Below are 18,874 nucleotides of genomic sequence, written 5' to 3'. Positions count from 1 at the left end.
CATTTGTGATTGAGCTAATGTTCTTCACAAGTAAATGGGAAAATGTTACTTGTACGTTTGAAGTTTGGCATAACCGCTGTGTATAGCCACATAGCATACTAAGGAATCAACAGACAATGAATAAAATAATTGCTGAGCAATAGTGGGAGCCTATATGAAATAGGATAGCATGAATTTGTATTAGAAAAATATCATATAATTCCATTACTTCTTCCTTTGATGTTTTTCATCCTGAGAGAAAAAAATGAGAAAAGGGATGATTCAATGTCTTCCAGGGGTAGACATTGCCCTCGTGAAAATGGTGAAGAACAAGAAGTTGCAATATAGCTTATTAGGGAGTAGTTCATGAAGTGGCTATCTAGAGGGTCAAGAATGACAAAGAGACAAATGAAATAAGGCTACTGCATAAAATGAAAGAAGGGCAAAAAACCAGTTCAATAGGTTTGAAATATATTGGATGTGTGAAGTAGAATTGTCATTGGAAATATGTAGCTACAGATACAAACTCTCAGAGGTGACATTTATAATTACTAGGTCTTAGGCATGGATATGTTGGAGTCCATAAGATGGAGTAGAAGGACTATAGAATGGAGGGTGGAAAACTAAAAGTTTAAGGAGTGCAATGGCCAATAAACAAAGAAGTTGAAATCACTGAGAATGATAGCAGATGATGAGAGATAGGGGAAGAATGTTCTATAGGCACCAAAGTCACTTAAGAAAGAAGAAATAAGGGACAACAGGATGGCTCAGTGGATTGATAACCAGACCTAGAGACAGGAGGTCCTAGGTTCAAATTTGACCTCAAACGCTTCCTAATTGTGTGATCCTGGACAAGTCACTTAACCCCCATTGCCTAGCCCTTACCACTCTTCTGTCTTAGAACCAATACACAGTAGTGATTCTGAAACAGAAAGTAAGGGTTTTTTGTTTGTTTTTAAGTGCAAATAGATCCTGAGAAATCATAGTATCACAAGTCACAGACTCATAAAATTAAAAAGGCCCTCAGACACCACCTATTTCAACTTTATCACTTTACAGATCATGAAACTGAGGCCCCTGGCAGTTAAGTGACTTGCACAAGATCATACTGGTAATTAATGTCAAATTTCATTTTGAATCCAAGCACCTTTGCTCTTTTCCTTTGCATCATACTGACTCTCAGTGGTAGTGAATGTGAGAGGTGAATTAAAGAATATGGTAAACAAAAATGAACGACAGATTTCAAAAGCTGAAAAAAAATCTGGCCTCAGACACTTCCTAGCTAGCTATGTGACTTTGGGGAAGTCATTTAACCCTGCTTGCCTAGTCCTTGCCTTTCTGTTTCAGAGTTACACAGACACTGTGCTAAGCCCTTTACAAATACTCTTATTTGATCCTCACAAAAACCTTGCAAGGTAAATGCTATTATTATCCCCATTTATAGCTGATAAAACTGAGGAAGACCACTTAAGTAAAGGATTTTCTTTTTTAGAGATCTGATAAGGATAAAATGCTGGTGGTCTGGAATTCAAAAAGGCTGGATCCCCCCACATTTCTCAATTAACCTGAAAGAGTGAGAGAAAAATGAAGCTTTCATAAGAGTGATGAGAAGTTTCTTCAGAAAACAGCCAAGTTTCAGTAGCTCAAAGGGAAATCTAAGACTGAGTCAAAAGCTCCAATAGACACAAGAGGAAGGTGAAATAGATGTGAAGTAAAGATAGTTTGGTGGCTCAGTGGATTGAAAGTCAGAACTCAAGACAGAAGGTACTGGTTCAAATCTGACCTCTGAAACATCCTAGCTGTGTGACCCTGGGCAAGTCACTTAACCTCCACTGCTTAGACCTTACCACTCTTCTGCCTTGGAACTAATACACAGCATTCATTCTAAGACAGAAGGTAAAGGTTTAAAACAAACTAGAAGGGCAAGGATTGGATAGGATAAGTGAGGGTAGGGTGATTAAAATAGCACTGAAAAAGGATAGCATGAGTGAGAGCCTTCTTTCCACTGCATCATGTCTGGATAATAGAGATGGGTGTTAGAAGCATCAATGTAGGAAACAGAATAGATAGGCATGTTAAGAGGGAAGGAGAATTAATGCAAGAAAAACCCTATAGCTAGTGAACCTGAAGGTGTATTCAAAAGGGAAAATAGAGATTTGCTAAAATTTTGAGAGAAACAAATGAACAAACCTATGGAAAGACATACACAAAACCCATAGGCACCCATATACAAGAACAAACAATAAGGAAGACAAATTTATACTGGAGAAGGAAATGGCAAACTAGTCCAATATCCTGCCAAGAAAATCTCAAATGGGATCATAGAGTCAGACATGATTGAAAATGGCTGAACAAACCCTCTGGCACTCTGGTAAAGTCTATGGATCCTTTCTCAAAATTATGTTTTTTCATAAAATCAAAAACTTAGGATTACAAAAGTAAGTGATTATATTAAAATATAATGATCAAAGTATCTAAAAATAATTTCATAGAACTCAGATAGAGAATCCCTGAACTAAAGGTTCAACTCATTCAAATGAACTTTTCTGTTACCCTCTGCTCCTAGTCACTGTTTGCCTTCATGTAACAATAAGTAGCATATACGTACAACTTCCTATGTGTCAGACACTGTGCTAAGCCCTTTACAAATACTCTTATTTGATCCTCACAAAAACCTTGCAAGGTAAATGCTATTATTATCCCCATTTATAGCTGATAAAACTGAGGAAGACCAGTTAAGTAACTTGCCCAGGATCATACGGTGTCTGAGACTGGAGCTGAACTCAAGTTTTCCTGACTCTAAGTCCAGTTCTCTATCTACCATGTCACCTAATTTCCTTCATATTTGTTATCGATTTAGAGTTTTCTGGTTTTTTAAGGGTTCGCATACATAACTTTTTACATTAATTAGGGGCAAGAAGTTGATCTGTAAGACTGAAAATAAAATAGAGAGGAGCTAGCACTGAACTTGCCAAGAATGTCATACCAAGCTAGCCTCAATTCCTTTTCTCACAGGATTATTTTAACCATACCAATTCACAGAGGGATATATGTTATATTATAATTTCAACAGGGCATTTAATAGAGTCTCTCATGATATCTTTCCAGAAAAAAATGGAGAAATGTGGGCTGGATGATTGTATGGTTAGGTGAATTTGTAGAATGTTGTACAACTGTACCCAAAGTTGATCAATATGGATCAATGTCAAGATGAAAGTAGATCCTAATGACATGCCAGAGGACCCTCTACTTAGCCCTGTCATGTTCAACATTTTAATGGCTTAAATGAAGGCAGAAAGAATGTTTCAAATTCCAAATCTTCAGATAAGATAAAACCAGAAAGAATGGATATGTTGGATGACAGGATCAGGACTCAAAAAGATCTTGACAATTGGAACCAAAGAACCTAAATTTAAAAACATGATATTGAATAGATATAAATGCAGAACTTAGCATTGAAGTTCAATCAGTTTCACATGTAAAGAATAAGGGAGATTTGGCTTAAAAGCAACTCTTTATGAAAAAGAAAGTAGACGATTTTAGTTAATTACAAACTCAATGAGAACCAACAATGCAATGAAGCTGTCAATGAGTTGGACCACCTTGGTAAATGAAGAATATCCATGATGATGAAAGTATTTGTTTTATTCTACTCTTTGTGAGTTAAAGTTTATCAGGATTATTACTGTCCAAGTATTAGCTAGGCTTTTAGAGTGGGAGAGTAATAGACTGCAATGTGGAAGAGGATCATGCTTAGCTAGTGTACCTGTCAGCATCAAAGAGCAAAGGACCTTGATTTCCCAATAGATTGTCCATTCAAATTTTTGGTTACCTTTTCTGCTCCATTTTTTAAGATCCATTGTGAACTCTGAGGATATTTGTTACTTTTATTCCTTTCTCTTGCTTGAAGACCATAGTTTCCTATTAGAGCATCTAGATGTTTAGACCTCTTGAGACAGAGTTTGACTGGCAGCCTTGAGCCTAAAAGCCTATTTTACATGAAGTAAAATGAATGTGAACTCCAATTCTTGGTGCCACATTTTAGAAGAGTTTTGATAAAAGTTAGGATGTTCTAGAAGATAGTAACAAAGGTGGTAAAGGTTCTTGAAGCTGTCATATGATGAATAGTTGGAGGAATTGGCAATATTTTGCCTGGGGAATGTAAGATTTAGGGGAACATAGTAATCATCTTCAAATATCCAAGGACCTGCCATGTAGAGGAAGAACTAGGCTCATTTTGTGTAGCTCCAGAGAGTAGAACTAGCATCAATCAACAGGAAGAAAGTTATAAAGGAGTTGATTTGGGCTCAAAATGAGGAAGTAGCATTAGAGCCATCCAAATTTGAAATGGGTTGCAGTGAGAGATAGGGACTTCACTATTATTGGATATTTTAAAGTAGAGATTAAAAGGCCATTTAGAATCATAAAAGTACCAACATGGAAGGAACCTCCAAGATAATTTGAAGCTGGTGTCCCTTCTGAACATTTCTGTCAGTTCTCAGTCGGGAGTACAGTTTGCTTAGGTTCCCCTTTATGAATCCTCCTTTGAGAACATTGTTTTTTAGAAAATAATATCACTTACCTTGGAAGGCTTTTGTGAAGATCAAATGAAATTGTATTTGTAAAGGGTTTAGCACAGTGACTGACACAGGAAATACTACATAAATGCTAGTTATTATTGTTATATGAAGGCAAAAAATGACTAGGAGATGGTCATAGAAAAGTTCATTTGAATGAATTGAACATCTAGTTCAGGGATTCTTTACCTGAGTTCTATGAATTTGTTTTTACGTATTTTGGCCACATATTTGCTTACTCTTCTAATCCTAAATATTTTATTTTATGCATTTAAAAACATTATTCTGAGAAGGGTTTAACCAAAGTGCCAAAGGGCTTGTTCAGTCATTTTCAGTCACGTCTGACTCTTAGAATGATCTCAATGGAGATTTTCTTGGCAAGACACTGGAGTGGTTTGCCAATTCCTTCTCCAGCTCATTTTACAGATGAGGAAACTGAAGCAGAGTTATGTGACTAGCCCAGAGTCACATAGCAGGGAAGTGTCTGAGCCAGATTCAAGCCTCCTGGCATTCTATTCTTTGTGCTCTCTAGCTGTCCTGAGAACACATTTTTTAAAGTGAGGGTGAGACCATGACCCATTCATTTATACCCAATCTCCTTTTAATGATTCAGAATTTGACATTTTGAACCAATACATAGTATTAATTCTAAGGCAGAAGGTAAGGATTTTTTTTTAATTAAATAAAATAGGGATAACAGGGGCAGGTAGGTGGCTCAGTGGATAGAGACCTTGGGCAAGTCACTTGAACCCAATTACCTAGCTCATACACCTCTTCTGCCTAGAAACCTACACTTAGTATTGATTCTAAGTCAGACCGTGAGGTTTTTTTTTCTTTTTCATTGTCATGCAAAACACACTTCCATATTGGTCATTTGTTGTAAGAGCAAAGTCATAAATAAAACCATAAATACACTGATGGGAAAGACGCTAGCATTCCCCATCACAAATCTTTCAGGATCCAGGGTTGTCACAGATCAGGACATTGCTGAGAGTAGCCAAGTTTTCAGAGATAATTATCCTCCAATATTGCTGTTACTGTGTATAATGTTCTCCCAGTTCTGCTTATTTCACTCTGCATCAGTTCCTACAGACCTATCCAGCGTTTTCTGAATTCATCTTGTTTATATATTCTTATAGCACAATAGTATCCCATCACCAACATGTACCACCACAATTTGTTCAGCCATTCCCCATTGGATCCCATCAATTTCCTATTCTTTGCTACCATAAAGAGCAGCTATAAATATTTTTGTACAAGTGGGTCCTTTCCCATTTTTTTAATTATTTCTTTGGGATACAGACCCAGTAGTTGAATTGCTGGATCAAAGGTTTGGCACATTCATAGGCCTTTGGGTATAGTTCCAAAGTGTCCTCTAGAATGACTGGATCAGTTCACAACTCCACCAACAATGCATTGGTGTAGCAATTTTGCCACATACCCTCCAAAATTTACCACTTTCCTTTACTACCATATTGGCCAATCTGATAGATGTACAGTGATAGGTGAGGATTGTAAAAAAAAATAAAACATGGGGAATGGCTAGGTTGCTCAGTGGATTGAGACCCAGGCCCAGAGATAGGAGTCCTGGGTTCAAGTCTGGCCTCAAACATGTTCTGGTTGTGTATCCCTGGGCAAGTCACTTAACCCCCATTTCCTAGCCCTTACCGCTCTTCCAAAAGAGAAGGTAAGGTTTTTTTTTTTATTAATAACAATAAATTTAAAATTAAAATTAAATAGGATTAACAGGAACACCTGCCTGACTGGGTTATGTGACAATCAAATAAGAAACTGTGAAGGGTTTATGAAAAGATTATGCCATTGGGTAAATACATGCTACCATTATTATTATAGTGAGAATAAGTGCTACATAAATGTTAGATGTTATTATTAGATAATAATATATATTTAAATAGAAACTGCTTCAGAAATCAGTGCAGTATCTTACACATGGCATTGCATTAATATTTATGGTTCTCCATCCCAATTTTTTAAAAATAGATTCAACAACCAAGCACATTTATAGCCTACTTGAAGAGAATGGAATCAGCTAACAAATAGGGTAAGTGACTCATTCAGGGTCACACAGTGAATCAGGAGCTAAATTGAGACCAGTATCCTAGGTTGCATCTCAAAATTGAAGCATGCTATACACCTTGACAGATAAGCCATGAAATTGGGGTGCAAAATGAAACATAACTTTGGGGAGGAGGTTTGGGGAGTAGGACAGCTAATGGGAGAATCCATTTTGCTTGACTATGAATATTTGATAGAAGGGATTGGGTTTTTTTCTTTTTTTCAATGAAGGAAAAATACACTGATGTCATCTGAAAAATAAGATTTAAATATTATGCAAATTAGGTTGGAGACTTGATTGAAAATAAGGGCTGTATGTCTGGGACAGAAGTGCTTCAGGAAGAAGTTTAGACAAAAAGCACAGTATGCAATAAGGAGAGATTGCATATGATTGTATCCATATGGAGGTCATCAATGCAGCTGCTCCAATACTTCATGATTTTATCAGTGTCTACTCCCATAAATCACAACTCCTTTATAACTTAATAGATGGCCCTCAACAGAGGCTGTGCCTGAAAAAATCATAACCCTGGAACCAGCCTGGCTATGCACCTCCCCACCTTACACAAGAAAGATATGATGGTACCAAGTCTTGATCCAGTCTTACAGCAAACCCAAGGTAAACTCTACCCCACAGTGAGACATTAGAATAAAACCTTAATGGAGATTCCCATCTGACTCAATCCACTAGTGACTTACCCAAACAATTCAGGCAGCCAGTTTGACTATTTTCCCATTTCACTTAATTGGAGGACTGTTTTGGTATTGTGTTGTGAATTTTAGATTTTATTCACCCTGACCAGTCTTTAAAATTCTAGCAACCAGGAATGTATACACCCCTACTTAAGGATTAAGTGTTGAGGAGGATGGCCTATGATAGACATGTGCTAGCAAGTGACAAATAAGAAACAACTGACAGTCAAGCTTAAGCTACCATTGGTACATGTGAGATGCAGGAAGTGGTGTAAAGAACGGTCTATATATTACACGTCACTTCCTCTCTCCGGCCTCTCTCGCGGAGACGTGGTCTCTCTCTGGTTCATGTGGCTGTGGTAGCATGCTGGGCATCTTGGCAGTTTGAGGGTTGCGGCTTGCCAATAAGGTGACTGGAGAAGCTCTGTAGCGTGGGTTAGGTGAGGCATCTTCTCTGAGTGACCTGGGTGAGTGGTTAGGCTGATTTCTCCTTTCCTTTACTTCCTAAAGCACTATCCTCACAGGAGGCTCCTCATCTTGGAGTAGGCCTCATGGCTGGAAGCTGAGCTAGTTTTAATCTTCTGAGGAGGCCTCATGGCTGAGTTCTCTGAACTTCCCTTGGCTTAGGCTAGTCCAGAAAAATCTTATACACTTTTCTCTCTTCTTCTTCATAATTTCTTCCCTCTATTGTAATTAAACCACCATAAAAATCCCATACTGACTTGAATATTTTATTAGGATTGAATTAATCCCTGGTGACCACTAGTATAATATATTTAGTCAATAACCCCTAATTTTACCCCTTGACATTGGCTTCTTGGGGTGGCATCTTCTAAGACTGCATTACAGTTTACTAAAAGGGACCAAAGTTCAAAGCATCTTTCTTTAGAAAAAAAGATAGAAAAACAAATAAAGAAAGGTATCCTGTGGGGGGGGGGGGGGAATAGGTGGGGAATAAACATTTATGTAACATCTACTATGTTCTAGGCTCTGTACCAAGTGGTTTTCTTAGAACTGCCATTTCATTTGATCTTCACAACAATCCTGCAAGGCAGATGCTTGTTATTATCCCCATTTTATAGTTGATTAACTGAAGCAAACTGTCTAAGGTGTCTGAAGCTAGATTAGGACTCGTCTTTCTGATCACAGTAGCCTTAGCATTCTATCCAATGCACCACCAAAGAAATGACCTTTTAATTGGACTAACAGCCAGGCAGGAAACCAACAATTACAGAATCACAGAACCTTTTACCTGGGACTGACAATAAATATCATCTTGCTCCAAAGTTGACAAATTATGGCTAAATCTGACCCACTACCTACTTTTATATGGCTCATGAACTAAGAATAGTTTTTATATTTTTAAATACTAACTTTATTTTAAGATATAAAATTCACATATTAAGTTTAAAGTTTTTGTACAAACAAAACATATACATACATACATATATATGGGTTTTATATATATATATATATATATATATATATATATATATATATATATATATAAATAACCCAGATTAGATGGGAAACAACAAACTGGAAAAAAATGTTTAAAGAAAATTTCTCTAATAAAGATCTTATTTCTCAAATATATAGAGAAAAGTAAGTCAAATTTATAAGAGTGAAAATCATTCCCCAATTGACAAATGGACAGAAGATATGAACAAGGAGTTTTCAAATGAAGAAATCAAAGCTATCAATAATCATATGAAAAAGTGTTCTAAATCACTCTTGCTTAGAGAAATGCAAATTTAAAAAACTCTGACACCTAATAGACTGGCCAATATAACAATAAAGTGATAAACATTGGAGGGAATGTGGCAAAATTGGGACACTAATACATTGCTGGTGGAGTTGTGAAATGATCCAACCATTATGGCCAATTGATATTATGCCCAGACTGTGCAGGTTCTTTGATTCTCTAAAACAGTGGTTCTCAACCTTTCTAATGCTGTGACCCCCACAATACAGTTCCTCATGTTGCAATGACCCTAAACCAAAAAATTATTTTGGTGGCTACTTCAAAACTGTAATTTTGCTACAGTTATGATTCATAATGTAAATACCTGATATGCATTATGGATTCTCATTGCTACAAATTGAGAGGTTGAGAACTGCTACTCTAAGAGATCTGTATCCCAAAGGGATCATAAAAGGGCGAAAGAACCTACTTATACAAAAATACTTATAGTTGCACTTTTGTGGTGGCAAAACTTGTAAATCGAGGGCCTGCCCATCAATTGGGGAGTGGCTGAACAAATAGTGCTATATGCTGGATAGAATCTTATTTACTGTAAGGAATGATGAACAGGATGATTTCAGAAAAAGTGATGAGAGCTAAGCAATTGGGGTTAGGTGTCTTGCCTAGGGTAACACATCTGCAAAGTCTTAAGGTCAAATTTGAAACCAGGTCCTTTGTCTCCAGATATTGATCTCAATCCACCTAAATGCCCCTAACAGTTTCTCTTACTTCTTGTTGAACATGTTCATCCTTTCGCCCAGAATAGTATATATCCACAATTATATTTTACAAATATCAAGGCAAATAAAAAGTAAATTCAAATCTTTATTTCACAGGGACTTCAATTAATCTAATTTTTAATCCTTTAACATTTTGAAAAGCTTGGAAGGGAAATCTATCTACTCTACCTTTCTCTTCTATCTTTCTTTTTTTAACCTTTTTCTTGCCCTGCCCAATCAGTTGCCTTTGATGAACTGTTTTCTCCACTTAAATATTAATGGAAATTTCTTATTGCTATTACCAGTTTGATCCACATGGTGGATTATTTACAAACTGACCTAGTTCAAGCTTTGCTCAAAAGTTTTGCTTATTTAAGTATAGAGGAAGGTGAAGCAATCTTTGATCTTGAAATGTCCAAAGAAGGGCAAGAGCAGAAATATTGCCCTTAATAAACTTACTTCTGGAACTAGTGCCAAGAGCTAAAAGATAAATGTGCTCAATTAAGAAATCAATGTCTTCCATGGAAAGGAAAGGAGGGAAGAAGCTCTAATTGTAGCATCTGGACACAACCCTCACACGTAAACATTCAGAAAAGTAATCCCAAGTTCTAGGCATGTTATGGATGTGACATTCAAAATCATTGCCCACAAACTCCTTTTTACCAGCACAAATAGCTTGGGTAGCTCATACCAGAGGCTTCAGAGATGCATTGCTCCTCCACTTTTCACCCATCTTCCCATCATCTCAGCCTCCTGTGAGCATCATATATGCTCATTTTATACCTGTTTGCATCATCTGAAAAACTTTGAAACCCTGAACCCACAAACAGTATTTTGTGGAGGCCCCTCTCACTAGGTCTCCTGAAATGTCCTATTTAGCCCAGAGAGTGACCTCAAGATGACCCCTATCAGACCTGATTCAATGGTAATTTTGGTTATCTGAAATATTTAAAGTTTTTATTCAAAGCCAACTTTTAGAAACATATCAATGTATTCTGAAAATTGAAATTTATTCACTAACACCAGCTTTTTTTACACACAATGAAGCCACTAGCTTAACAAGAAATGTGCTTCTAAAACTTCCTCTTGTGTATTTAATAACTAAATATTTGCATTAGCCTTTTGCTATAAAATATGTAGGTTCTTAATTCTGCACAAGCCTCATTTGACTTGTTTACAGATGGCCGTCTAGAAGGTCCTAAACTCCATACTTAAATGCTTTATTAACTCATCTCTCTCTCCTCCCAAATCTGTGATATAATAGGCTTGATCCCAAATCCAAATTGTTATGCTCCATATAAAAATCAAAGAATCTAAAAGGTGCTGCAAATTCCCCATGCTACCAGGGAACTATTTATCATTCCTAGGGTGAACAAGTAATGCCCAGGGAAGATATCTTTCCCAACAACCTGACACTATATAGCCAACTACCCAAGTGGGTTTCAGCAGAATTACACTAACATACCCCAATTTGCTCACTAATTTTTTATCCCTCAAATAATGAGGGTATCTTTTATTGGATGGTCATGTTAAAAGGGAAGCAGTATGGTCCAATGGAAAGAGGGCTGAACTTAGAAGTCAGAGGAGCTGGGTTCAAATTCAAGAATCTGTCACTGTGTGTCCTTGGGCAAATCAATTAACCTACTAGAATCTTTAAAATAAGGGAGTTTGACTAGATAGCTCCTAGCTCTCAAATCAGATTTCTATTACAAAACAAGACCTAAGCAATTTTAAAAGCATTCTAGTCATACCACACTAATTTTTCATCTTAAAAAATTACTCATTCAACATAACTAACTGGAATATTATAGAACACTCTTGTCATACTTTGTTTTCCTGAGCATAACAAATGAAAAAAGGGAGGTAAAATATCCCAAGTTATCTGGAATGGATAAACTAGTTGATCAAATCATTTACTTCAGTTTTCTTACTTACGGATTGTCTTTCACCCCTTTTTGTATTCAAGTGCCTGGAAGTTATTTAATAAATGTTTATTGACTCTATGAGTAGCCAAATCATACAAGGAAACTAGCAGGCTAACTTGTAGTTGATCAGAAAAAAAAATTGTTTAGCATTTTTTTTTGTTTAGTTTCAACAGCTTGAAGATACTATTGTCCTTTGTAAGGTTACAGGGAGTTTGCAATAATTGTCATCTCCCTATAATTCTAAGTGCACTTTATAGTTATGTCCTGAGGTTTCATTGTTTACAAAACACTGAAAATGTCAAGTTTATCAGAGATCATCTTTTCTAAAATGCTGGTCAAGGTTTTGGTAGCTAACAGTTCTGAAAAGTTTTATTACCTTTGATTTTTGCCATTTGTGATCACTGCAGCACATTTTTATATTGTTTGTCTTCAAACCATGTTGTAAGGGTCATTTAAAATGGGGAAAATGTGTCATGTCCCTAAGGGAAGTCCCCTAAGATGTTTGCTCTTAAAAGTGAAAAAATTTAAGATATTAAATACATAACAATTATTAAATTATTAAAACTACTAGAAGTAAAACTTTCTAACCACTCAGATATTCTTAGACATTTAAAAGCAGAAATCACCTGTACTAGATACAGTTCCATGAGTAGAACAGCCTACTTGAGCTCTCTTTCTAGTATTGTTTCTCTTAAGAACTTGAGCTTAATTATGGTAGCCCTTTGGGGAGACTATTTCATAATACAACAAGCCCTGTCTTTAATTGATTCGATTGACAATAACTTCTAATCGGTGCTTTGAGGTTTTCAACGTGCTTTCACATTTGAATGTCACAATAACCAGGTGAGATAAAAAAAAGTTATTCATATTTCCTGATGAGAAAGATGTAGGGGACCAGACCAACAAAAAGCCCAAAGCTGGTAAAAGGGTCAGGACTGAACTAGAAGCTAGAGTTTCTAATTTCTAAACCAAGATTCTTTTCATTTTGCCATTCAGATCCTCTCAAACATGTACCAAAACATCTCACTGTTAGGTGAAAACTGAAAATACTGACCATTCGTAAAGATAACTTAGAGTTAGAATCCACCCAGTTTTTGCTTTGTCAAGGCAGTAACAGTGTGAAAATGTTTACTTCTTTACCTCTTGCTGCATTGATGCAGTCTTGGTCAGAGCCTATAAAATACCTTTAATGACATTTTTGTATGAAAAAAGACAGAATATTTGGTTAAAATGTGTTTTAAACAAAAAAGTTCATATTTTTTTTAAAGTGTCATTACTTTTACAGCAATTCAATTTACAAACCGTATAAAAGAATAAAAATCAAAGTAGATAGTAAATTGCATAGAAAAACTACCCCCTGACCCTTTTTTCCAAAGCCAGCATTCAGGCAGGAAGAACAAGAAGGGCATCATGATGTCCTAGTAATTTCCTGGATAACAGGAAATGAAAAACTGGAGATGTTGAGCTTTAGATCAGTTTGCTTTTTCTCTGAATAGGCTTATTCATTATTAAATGATGAAAGATAACACACATATGATATTAAAAGCTAAAATATAATGGTTCTACTGTGATGATTCTCAACATCTATTCAACTAGGGAAGAAAGTTTACTCTGTTTCCCCAACTTCCTGAAATAATCTATCTTCTGGCTCATTTCAGTGCTATGTTAAGAACTTCTCTTTTTCCACTGTAAATATCAGGTTCAATAAAATGCCATGAAGAGCCAGATAATAAATCTCCTTCATAGTCAATGGTGATCAAGAAATTTTGATGTCTTAAGGGAACGAATTTCTTTCTTCCACAATTCATTCAAAAGATTGTTACAAGCCCACACAAAAATGAGATAAACTGAGGTCCAGCTTGGATCCCCCCTTTTTTCATACTTAACAAGAGACTTTTCCTCTTAAGTGTGATTTAATTGAAAACACTAAATCAACTTCAGGTTTATTTCATAATATGTACAGTAGTTAACAAATTACAATTAATACAGTGAATCAGTTATGTTAATTCCACATAACTTTAAAAAGTCATGCAGTACATAGTGTGGTATAAACAAAACAACCTTTGTCATATACAAAAAAAATGCATTATTATGAGAAATGTGATTACTGATTGAAATTTTATACATATTTTCAGGTTCCCCTCCCCCCAGGAGTCCTTCATAAAAATTTAAAGAGTTTACTAATCAGTTAATGCATTATTAGGAAAGAATAGACATTATTAGTAAATTATTATTAATTTTAAAATTACACTAGGAACAGGAGTAAATGTATTCTCATGAAATAAATCTTTAGTTAAGAAAATAGTTTTGAAAAAAGAGTTCATACTGAAGGTATGTATTAATTTTGTCAGATTAGTTTATACAAATCAATAGTCAAATTTATTATACTGAATAATGAAAATATGCCTATCCTTTTAATACTCATTTTGCTTGTATATGTAGTATTTATATGCACAAGTGAAGAGATGTTAACATGTAAAAATATACTGTTCCTCCACTTATGGGAAAATCATTAAATGGACATCAAATTGAATTTTAAAATGTCCAATTCAAATCTACATTCAATAGCACAAATACTTAGGCAGAGTATTTTTTGTAAACAGTTAAGAAACAAATCTTTCTTTTTTTCTTTCCTTTTTTTTGGTCAAATCTACTGGGAAACAAGCTACTTTTCAACTTGGCTGCTGGTTCCAATTTTAATTCCATCAAGTCCAAAAACCACCAAGACTTCTGGTAAACAAAGTGAATGCTTTTCAAAGTGCATAATTTCTAGCTCATCCACTTAAAATATTATGCAATTCCAGTTCATCAGCAAGAAAAGAAAATGCACTTGGCTATAAAAATATTAAGGAATGTTATTGAAAAGAAAAGGCTATTTGGTAGAAGTAACTACAAAAATAATTAGTTTAAATCTTTGTAAAGCTTTAATGCAAGAACATCACAGTACACTTTCTTTCCAAAAACCTTAAAGCATAATCAACTCCAAATTATAAATATCCACCTTTCAAGTACTTGAAAAAGAATTGAAGCAAAGTGTCTCTTAAAAATTTAAGTAAAGAAGACTGATCATGCAGGTGTTAACCTGCTGACACTTTGTGATACCCCTAACTGCCTTGTGTTATCATCTCTGGTTCCATTGGCAGTAATTAAAGGCAAGGAGTTATTCTGAAATGCAGGTGTAGAACAACTAATCACACCAACATTTTCATCTTCACCAGTATCTGAATCTGGTGTTGTGACTTCACTGTTATGGAGTCCCAAAATTTCACAAACTGCTTGTGGCAATTCCTAGGTAGGAAAAAAAAGTAATAAAAGATAAGAGTCATTTGGGAGAAGAAAAAAATCATGTAAATTTTGTTGTCAGACTTAAAAGCACATTTCACTCAAAACTACTTAAACAGGCTGCTTTATTTACCTATTAAAACTGGTGTTTAGATCCTTAAAAAAATAAAGTATGACAAAGCAAGAATTCAAAATTCTCATAAGAAATTCATGAGACAAAAACAGAATGCAGAATAATGATTTGATTTAAACAAAACCTACTGAGCATTAATTTTGTTTTACAAGGAAAAAAAGTAATTTACTTTGTAAAATGGATTAAAAGTCCAATTAGTAAAACTTAATAGGAGAACCAAAATACTATTCATTTAATTATTTCTGATCATCTCTATTTCTCACTACTGCAAGCTTAATAAAATGTCCTATTTTGCATTTACTAATTCAATTGGATAATATATCATGGTTTAGTTCAATTTTGTAGCTTCTTGAGTCCTCTAAAATGTCTTCAGTAATATCTGCTACATTGTCTTAATATTTCCAAACTGGCAAACGTTTTAAATTAAAAGAGATAATCCATAGTAGTTGCCAAAAAACCAGCCAGTGCTTTCTTTGGCATTCCTAAAACTCTTATTATTTATTTTGCCTCAACTAAAGAATAATTCCTTTAGCTACGCATCTCAAATTCCTCCAATTCTTAAAATTATTATGGCATACCTTGCATTTGGCCATCTGTATAGAAATTGCTTCTGCTTTGCATAGGATATCTTCCACATCAATTTTCATGGACAGTTCATTGATATGCTAAAATGCATTTATAAAATAAAATTACACTCAGAAATCATACATTGTAATATGTTACCATGAAAATAATTTTATCATATTTCATTGGTGATAAGATTTTTACATTCCAAGCATTCATATTATTCCCCCCAAAAATCCAATACTCCTTCCATCAAACTGATTAAACTTTTTATTTTAAAGAATAGCATTTAATTTTATGGAATAAGTTTAGTAATTATACTGTACCATGTGCAAACTGTAAGAAAATAAAGCTGCTCTCCTTTAAGTTTAGAACATACTCTTTGTTAAATATAATTTTTTCTTCGATTATCCAAGAAAAAATAAGAATTAGTACATACTTGTTGCATTCTCTCACCTAGAGTCTAGAGCTACTTCATTGATTAAAATACAGGCTAATCTCTTAAAATCTTTTTGAAATGAAAAAATATTTAGGTAAACATTAAACAGTAATTACTTCCCATGAAGTTCAAAACTTCCAAATGACATAAAAATAGGCCACTTTTATTGCCCTTTTTAAATCATTTGACCTCCTTTTTAAATTTTGACCTCCTTTGTCCAACTCAATCTCTTAGGTTCTAGGGATTCCATTTTGAAAACCACAATGGTCAAGGAGTTTCTAGTCTCCATTCCCCTGGAGAGAGACAACATTTACAGAAAAGTATATTTTTAAAATCTGATTTACTTAATCAGAAGACTTCATGGAAGAGCTAGAAGTTAAGCTATAAGCCTTAGCAGACTCTGAGAGGTAAAGCTGCAGAAGAAAGAGTCCAGAGGGCAAAGGCCAAATTTATTTGAAATGCAAAAAGGTGGAAAGAAGAATGTCAGAGAATGTTAATCTATGGTCTGATTTGGTGGAGCATACAACCTATTAAACTTTTTATACATAGACAAGGTAGGAGTCTGTTTGGCTTGATTATGCATATTTGATATAAGGGTTTTTTCTTTTCGATAGGAGTATGGACAGGAGAGAAATAAAAGTTTTTAAACTAGAAAAGAGAATAGTATGAAATGAGGCTGATGTAAGATAGATTCAAAAGAATCTTAATTATCAGGCTGAGGAAATTCTACACAGGGTGTTCCAAAAAACATAACACAATTTTAAGCTATTAAAGCTTATTCTAGAATGTCACGTATCATCCTCAAGCCAAAGAAAAACCATGAAAGGTTTCTGAGCAAGTGAGTGATATGGTTAGAGTTATGCTTTAAAAGCCAACTTTCAGTTGTTACTTCTGGGAATGACTGAGAAAGAATAAAAGTGTAGGACATGGGTGTTGGGATTGTTGAAGGAGGAAGACAGAGTGCTGGAGAAGACATCTATATGAATATTAAGAGCTCACAAAAATTTAGGTAGAGACTAAGAGATTCCTTGAAAAAGGAGGAAAAGAAGTCTGGTGGTCTGCAGATACCAGCAGCAAGGAGAAAAAGGGTAACACAGCAACTTCTTGCAAAGCTCCAAAGCCCCATAGCTCCAAGAGCTCCACCCCATCATTTTCCTCCTCTACCTAATACTCCACTCTATTACCAAGGTCACGGAGATACCTCTCCAGCTGCAAGAATCAGCAACAAGATCCTCTATCAATAGGTAATTTCCAAGTTCCCTTACAAAGCTAAAATCCAATAATCCTAAGTAAGAAGTCAGCCAATGGACAAAATTGTAAACTCCTGGGGAGAACTCTTGATGATCCCCTGCCACCACCCACACCTGGTAGTCATCTATTGCTTTGCGGAAGTAAGGGAAAGTTAGATCCTAATTGCTAATGGACTTTAGGCAAGGATGTAGACCATTACATGCAAGGGATAGTCTTCCTTTCTTTGTAGCACTAGAAGCAAAAGCATCCAACCCAGTATTGGAGAACACAGAGAAACCTACTGTTTCTGCTGGGGAAACCAGGGAGTCTCTCTCACCATGAGATCTCAATTATCAGCCCCATTCAGTTTTGTAGAAGCCCAATTTGGGGAAATGAATGTGGCCTAAATTTTAACTAATTGAAGCTGTTCAAGAAATGTATTTATATACCATTGCAAAAATTATCTGTATGTCAATGCTATCAAAATGAAACAAAAGAAAGTCTTCTGAATACTAAAATTCAAGATTGTATTGATCTTAAAAAAATACCACATACCTTAAGTATTTCATTAAAACCATAATGCTTTTCTATGATTTGCTGCTTTTCAGATTCCAGAATAGCACAGCAAAGAAGGAGATGGAAATTCTGACAAGGTAATTCAGTCCACATTACCTGTAAAAACAAGAGAAATGTTTAAATTTTCCTAAAGTTTCTAAGGTACATTTCTAAAATTTTGATTCTTAGAGAGACAATGATAACCTTACAGCAGACACAATGCTAAACACAAAAAGAATATCTCTGTAGCCCCATACACTAATAGAGAAATATAGACATGAGATGGCATCTTTGTTAGCAAGTAGCTAAGAATGTTAGAATTCAAAATAATTTCAGAATAATTCAGAAAATGTTAAATTGCATATCATGTAGTATTCTGAATTAAGAAAGCAACTTCAAATCATGCTACAAAGTCAAGTCTGGCAAACTTCTTTTGCCTAATCTATAACAACAATATTCTTTAAAAGTTTAAGAGACCTGTGGGTGTGACCAAGCCAAAGCTTTAAGGTTATTTTTATAAGATTTCTTCTGATGCCTCAAATTCTTGATTTTTAATTATTTCTCCTAGAAGGAGCAGTCTAAATCCTAGTTATAACTATGATGAGTGCTGATCTTGAGGTCAAAGAGACCAAAGATAAGTTTTGCTTCATATCAAGTGACTGGCAAATCACTAGACCTCTTAATGCCCCAGGCATCTCTCTAAGTCCACAAATTACAAAAAGAATTAATAATCTGCATAAGAGTATCAGATTTCCACATAAAGAGTTTTTTTTTTATCTCAGAAGAAATGGTGATTAAAAAATGAAATATACCTTAATGGGTGTGTTTGGCAACTGTACAGGAATATGAACAAGTAATTTTTAAGTCCAGCTAAATATAAACTTTAAGAAGCTATTTTCTAGAGTGATATTTTAAATAAATGTGATTTTAATAAAATTTAATCATGCACAACTATTGT

At 35.0% G+C, this 18,874-nt stretch overlaps 1 protein-coding gene across 3 annotated transcripts in view; it reads right to left on the bottom strand.

The window, feature by feature from the left end:
* Nucleotides 1-13,625: 13,625 nt before the first annotated feature.
* Nucleotides 13,626-18,874, bottom strand: part of TBC1D15 (TBC1 domain family member 15) — a 79,627-nt gene continuing 74,378 nt past the window's right edge. For all 3 annotated transcript variants that reach the window (XM_007503054.3, XM_007503055.3, XM_056798460.1), the window contains 3 exons: nucleotides 17,917-18,033; nucleotides 15,707-15,793; nucleotides 13,626-15,001 (listed from right to left, as the gene is read on the bottom strand). In XM_007503054.3, the coding sequence (XP_007503116.1) occupies nucleotides 14,780-15,001; nucleotides 15,707-15,793; nucleotides 17,917-18,033 (426 nt within the window). In that variant the 3' untranslated portion in view covers nucleotides 13,626-14,779. The remainder of the gene's footprint in view (nucleotides 15,002-15,706; nucleotides 15,794-17,916; nucleotides 18,034-18,874) is intronic.

This window comes from Monodelphis domestica, chromosome 5 (assembly GCF_027887165.1).
Source record: "Monodelphis domestica isolate mMonDom1 chromosome 5, mMonDom1.pri, whole genome shotgun sequence".
Classification (NCBI taxonomy): domain Eukaryota; kingdom Metazoa; phylum Chordata; class Mammalia; order Didelphimorphia; family Didelphidae; genus Monodelphis; species Monodelphis domestica.
The sequence above is the reverse complement of the archived record's forward strand: the minus strand, read 5'-3'. Positions and strand labels throughout refer to the sequence as shown.